Consider the following 6,770-nt stretch of genomic DNA (forward strand, 5'->3'; position numbering starts at 1 on the left):
CTGGTAGCGTAGTGGTTACAAGTTGGACTACCAACCTCAAGGTCAGCAGTTCGAAACTACCAGCCATTCCAATGGGAGAAAGATGCTCCCATAAAGATTTACAGCCTCAGAAACCCCATATAGGGTCGCTATGAGTTGGAACCGACTCCATGACACACAACCACCACCACCAAGCACAGATCCAAGATAGTCATTATTCCCATGCTAGTGAGTAGCACTTGATCAGAACAACAGACGGTCCACCCAACCAGGACTGACACTAGTCTGAACTTTCATTTGTTGTTGTTCTAAGTCTCTAATTTTACTGCCAACAACTACGTAGCTGTATTTTAAATGCAATCCTCACAATGACCCTGTGGGAATATGTGGTAATGTCTCCACTACAGTAATGTGGAAATAGAGCTTCAGAAGTGTCCAAGGAATATCCCAGAATCACATGACTGGTTTAGAGGATAACTGGACCTGGGATTAATATCTGACTTAGAGTCTGTGCAGAGGAAAGATGACTGGGTTTAGATCCAGGGATGTTTTTTCATTGGAGTGCAAGTTCTGCTTCGTGTCTGTGACAACTTGGTCTGGTGGATTCCCCCCTCTGATCCTCAGTTTCCCAATCTGTGTGACAAATGCAATAATGTACACACATCTATGTCTCAAGGATTAGCTTTACTCACTTCCCTTCTGCCTGGCTTCAGGACCTTAACAGCAAACACATTTTGCTATCTTCATATCAGATCTATTGGAAAGCTCTGATTCTAATGACATGAAAAAGAATTCATTAGCAATAAATACTTGCATTCCTACAGTTGCTCCGAGTTCCCTATTACAAAACTGAAGACCTCCTCTCTCCAAGACCTTTACCTGGCATCTTTCTTAACAAAATTGGACACAAATATTTTTTTCTCATTAATTTGTTTGAGTCCATATTTTAGCGTCTGAAGTGGAAACTCTACTAGAAAAAAGCAATGGAGGATGAAGAATAGACGATGAGATTTGGATTCAATGAGATCTCTATTTGCATCTCAGTTCTTGTGTTGTGAGGTCTGGATGAATGTCTTATTTCTCGGGGCTTCATCCCTAACAGGTAGAATTGGAATGGCAATGGTATACTTGTAGTGGTTTTATGAGGCTTTAAAATTTGATGTGACAGTAATTTAGCATAGTGCCTGTCACATATAAAAAGCTTATTACCTGGTGTTGCTTTTGTTATGTGCCATCAAGTTGAATTTTGACTCAGAGTTACCCCATGTGACAGATGTTCTAGGCTGGAATCCTGACAGGAGCAGATTACCACATTTTTGTCCTTCAGAGCTGCCACTTTGGAGTCCCTGAATGGCACATATGGTTAAGCACTCAACTGTAATCAATAGGTTGGTGGTTCAATCTCACCCATGATGCCCTGGAAAAAGACCTAGTGATTTGCTTCCAAATGGTCAGTCTTGAAAACCTCATGGGGCAGGTCTACTCTGACAACCATGGGGCCACCGTGAGTTGTAATTGATTTGGCAGCAACTGGTATTGTTTTATTTCATTTCAGTATTCAAAGTATTATTCTGAAGCTATTAAAAAGAAAACAGGAGCTTCATGGTATGGAATTCATTTCAAGATATAATGCTGGTGGTGATGGTGGTGATGTACCGTGGAGTCAGTTCTGGCTCATAGCATAGGGTTTCTGAGGCTGTAAATCTTTATGGGAGCAGAAGGCCTCATCTTTCTTCTATGGAACCACTGGTAGTTTACAACTGCTGACCTCGAGGTTAACAGCCCAACTCACAACCACCACACTACGAGAGCTCCTTCAAGATATAATAATAATCTTTAAAACTTATCATCAGAAAGCTCACCATGTGCTTCATATGAAGATATTCACAGAAAAGCTGTCTGAAGGTTTGTTGTTGTTGTTATGTGCCGTGGAGTCGGTTCTGACTCATAGCGACCCTGCATAGGGTTGCCAAGGCTGTAAATCTTTACGGGACCAGAACACCTCATCTTTCTCCCACGGAGCAGCTGGTAATTTCGAACTGCTGACATTGTGGCTCACAGCCCAATTCGTAAACACTACGCTACCAGAATTCCCTAAAAATATAGTAGCAGTGGTTAATCCATGTGCATAGAGATTAAGAGAGTGTCAAGGATGAAAGTGATTTTACTTGAGAATGTCTTTCTTGGAAATACGTTATCTTAAAAGAATAATGCATGCAAGTGATGGCTGATTATTGACAATAAAGGAGAGAAACAAAATGGTACCTCACAAGGAAGAGAGGGATGGAGGGAAGAAGGAGGCAAAGTAGGAAAAAAATAAAGAAAAAGACAAAGCCAACAAGTCATGCATCCTCTTTTTACAGGTAGGAAATTTAGGGATCAAGGAGGAAAAATTATTCCCCAAGATAACACAAGTAGGAAAGAAGCAAAGATGGCATTTTAAAATTTGTTGTTGTTAAGTGCCGTTAAGTTGGCTCTGATTCATAGTGACCCTGTATAGGGTTTCCAAGGAGCAGCTGGGGGATTTTGAACTGCCAACCTTGTGATTCACAGTCCAGTTCTGATCCTACAGCGCCACACCAGGAGTCTAGCATTTAAAAGTAAGTTGGCTTCATTTAGAGTCTGTCAATAAAACATCATAAGAGAGTCAGGTTTATGACCCACAGTCTCTTGTTGGTGTGAACGACACACTTTGCTGCTGAAAGTGTCTGTGGTGTGGGGCCACTTTGGGGGAAAGGCCTTGTGGTCTACTTCCAAAAGGTCACAACCTTGAAAACATACATGAGTTTCCTTAAGTTGGAACTGATTCAACAGTCAACAAGTGGCTTAACAGGATGCCTCTACAACTGGACTGTCAAACATATTTTGTCTCTGTTTAGATGAGATGGAGAGGTCCCTGGAGTTGGCCAACATGACCAGAGTCAAAGAGTTTATCCTGTTGGGTTTGTCCACAAGGACAGACATAAGGGATGCCCTGTTTGCCGTCTTCCTGACCCTCTACCTGCTGACCATCCTGGAGAATGCCATCATCATATATCTCATTTACAGTCACAGTGAGCTCCACAAGCCCATGTATTTCTTCCTGGGCAACCTGAGCTGTCTGGAGATGTGCTACGTGTCGGTGACCATGCCCAGCCTGCTCATGGGGCTGTGGACTGGACCCTACCACATTTCATTCACAGCCTGCATGACCCAACTCTTCTTTTTCATTGTTCTAATTTGTACTGAGTGCACCCTCCTGGCCTCCATGGCCTATGACCGCTATGTAGCCATCTGCCGCCCACTCCACTACCCATTGCTCATGCGGCCCCAGGTCTGCCTAAGCCTGGCCGTGTCCTCATGGCTTGGTGGTCTTCTGGTCTCAGTGGCCAAGACCACATGCATTGCCAGTCTCTCCTACTGCGGTCCCAATGTCCTTAACCAGTTCTTCTGTGATGTGTCCCCTTTGCTTAACCTGTCCTGCACACATGTGGCCCTGACAGAGCTGGTGGACTTCATCTCTGCCATTGTCATCTTCTGTGGGACACTGCTAGTAGCCTTGACCTCATACTCAGCCATTGGAGTGGCCGTGTTCCGCATGCCATCAGCTGCAGTCCGCCGTAAAGCTTTCTCCACCTGTGCCTCCCACCTGGTCGTGGTGGGCATCTTCTACTCAGCTGCCCTCTTCATCTACTGCCGTCCCAGTCGTATCAAGTCCATGGATCTCAACAAGGTGTTGTCAGTCATCTATACGGTGGTCACGCCCATATGCAACCCAATCATCTACTGCCTGCGGAACAAAGAAGTCCATGCAGTGCTGAGAAAGACAATCCACCTGCCTTGATCCTGGTCTTGGAAAGCTGGATCTCTCAGTTCCTGATAAAAGGTTTTCCTTGGCCCCCAAATGCCATGGTAACCTTGAAATGAAAATAAAAATAATGTACTGCCTAGTATACAATGAAGGATCCCTGGTGATACAAGCAGTTAAGAGCAGAACTGTTAATGGAATGGTGGCCATTCGAGCCCACCCAGAAGTGCCTGGGGAGACAGGTTTGGCTATCTCCTTTGAGAGATAGACCCTGGAAACCCCAGTGGAGGATGTTCTAGTCTCCACACAGGGTGTCACCATGAGTCAGGATGGATTCCTTGACCCCGAACAACTGCAACTATATACTATGAAGTCGTAAAAATCAGTAACACAACCCAAACCAACCCAGCAAATTTGTGAGACAAGAAACCATAAAAGAAGAATTTAATTGGCTAATAGACCACATGAAAAAATACTGAAATTCACTAATAAATAAGGTAATGCACATCTAACAATCACATAATTTATAATGCTAGAAGACTGACAGATATTTAGCAAATGTGTCTATATGTTTCCGCATGTAGATATAGACATGTTGCTGTTGTTGTTGTGGCTAAGTGCCATTGAACCAGTGCTGACTCATCAAACCAGTTCTGACTCCTAGAGTTTCCAAGGAGCAGCTGGTGAACTTTAACCACCGACCTTGCAGTTCAAACTAACCTTGCAGCACAGCACATTAACCCGCAGCACCAAACCAGGACATATAGATATAGGTTTTGCTTTTTTCTGTTACAAACATTGACCCATTGTTTGTAATGGAAAAACAAAAACGAAAAACCAGAAGCAACCTAAATTTCTATTGGTAATGGATATATTAAATATATCACGTTCATACTGAGATAAATGTGAAATAAAAAAATAAATTCTCATGTACTGGCATAGAAATGTGGTCAAGACATAAAGAAAATAAAAAATTTAAAACCGTATGGAATTCTGTTTATTGTGTTAAAATGTATGTTTTATATGATTTCAAACTTTCAAAGAGTTTTAAGAATGGATTGATTTCCTAAGTTGCACACATTATTTATATTTTCCCTTATTTTTATATCATCTTCTGTCTGTCTATCTAGCTAGCTAGCTAGCTATGCTCCGTGTTTTCTTAAACCCTCCTCAAAGCCAAGCAGCACAAGGCCAAACCTTAACTCTGTCTCAATGAGCTTTTGTGTGAGTTCTCCTTTGTATTAAGCTCAAAAAAGAAACCCCTTCTTTGACTACAGTTTTTGGTTCATGGGTTGTGACCGTTCCCATATATGGGAATCCACCATGCTTTCCAGATTTTAAAATGCAAAAATGCACTTTGATGACTAATGTGTGCTTGACCCAAACCATGGTCTTTTCAGATGCCTCATATGCATGAGAAACTGGACAATGAAAAAGGAAGATGGAAAATAGATGTGTTTGAATAGTGCTTCTGAGAGATAGATCAGAAAGAATATTGGATATACGATGTACTGCCTAAAGAATGAATAAATCAGTCTTAGAAGAAATACACAAACAGAATGCTCCTTAGAAATGAGCATAATGAGACTTTGGCTTGTTTGCCTCAGACACGTCATCAGGAAAGAGCAATAGCTAGAAACGTACACTATGGTTGATAAATACAAGATCAGTAAAAATGAGGGAACGTGTCCATGAGATGAATCGACACAGTAGCCACAAATGAATTCAGCAACACTAACCATCATGAAGATGGCACAAGACAGGGCCACCATGAATTGAAGCCAACTCAACAGCAAAAAAACAAGAACACATATCTGGGAGTGGCTTGCCCACTTATAAAAGCCAGAAAGTTTGAAATCAACCTGGGCGGTCCCCTCCTCTCTCTCTTTTATATCCAAAAGCACTATCAGGATTGTAATTGCTAAAGTTCTCCCAAATCATCCTCATTGTTCCATCCCTATCACTGCTGGTGTTGTTCATATCACCATTATTTCCCCATAAAGTGAGGCACCTAGAGGTGCAACACTTAAGTGTCTGACTACTAAACAAAAGATTGGTGGTTAGAACCTGCCCAACGGCTTTGTGGGGGAATGATCTAGTGCTCTGCTTTCATAGAGATTCCCTTCTAGGAAGCCCTGTGAGTCAGTTCTATCCAGTCAAGCAGGGCTGCTATTAGCCAGAGTTGGCACCACAGAAAGGGAGTCCCATTGAATCACAATCAGCCTCTGGGTCTCTCATTTGTCAAGTGCAGTAGTTACTTTAAGTGGCTTCTGCTTCAACCTACCAGTCACATGTTTTAATCACCACCTTGAAGTCTGACGAAAGCTGATTCCTCAAAATAGCACCAAGAGAGATGCGGATAGGTCTCTGTGATACAAAAGTGAATAATTGTTATCAGGACTGATTGTGAGGGTTGGAAATATAAAAATAGACATTTTGTAGCAAAAGAAAGGGCATGATTGACTTTGCAGTCTAAGAGTAGAGGTCCCTGGGACCATCAAGGGAGAAGAGCAGTGAGTGGGACCCTACCCAGAGAAGCAGTGGTGCCAGAGATGGAGGCAGAGACAATGACGTGGAGAGATGGAGCTGCTGGGGACTTTAGACCCAGAAAGGGAGAGGGGCTGTGTGCTGATGATCGGGGGCCAGGTTGTTTGATGATGCATGGAGGGGATTGTAACCATGGCAATGAAATGATATATGATAGGATGAATGTAAAGCTAATGTTCTCCCATGCAAACTATCACATAATGCACAATAAAACATTTTTTAAAAAAAACAGCACCAAGAAACTCTATAAATGTGACTAAGCTGACACATTCTTACCCCAGCAGTGGAGGACACAAACTTGATAGTCGAAGGGGCCCTGCTGCTAACCGAGAGAGTTTAACCCACCCTCTTGGAGGTTTGAACCCACCCGTTGCTTCATGGGAGAAAGACCTGATGATCTGCTCCCATAAAGAGTCCACCTTAGGCTACAAAGTGCCCAGGGAAGGAGGCTTCCTGC

At 42.8% G+C, this 6,770-nt stretch overlaps 1 protein-coding gene across 1 annotated transcript; it reads left to right on the top strand.

Annotated features, from left to right (window-relative positions):
* The first annotated feature begins 2,863 nt into the window (after positions 1-2,863).
* Positions 2,864-3,802, top strand: LOC102837727 (olfactory receptor 5-like). Its single transcript, XM_006868268.1, has one exon. The coding sequence runs from the start codon at positions 2,864-2,866 to the stop codon at positions 3,800-3,802; it is 939 nt and encodes a 312-aa protein (XP_006868330.1).
* Positions 3,803-6,770: the final 2,968 nt, after the last annotated feature.

The sequence above is a fragment of the Chrysochloris asiatica genome, unplaced genomic scaffold, assembly GCF_000296735.1.
Source record: "Chrysochloris asiatica unplaced genomic scaffold, ChrAsi1.0 scaffold00116, whole genome shotgun sequence".
NCBI lineage: Eukaryota > Metazoa > Chordata > Mammalia > Afrosoricida > Chrysochloridae > Chrysochloris > Chrysochloris asiatica.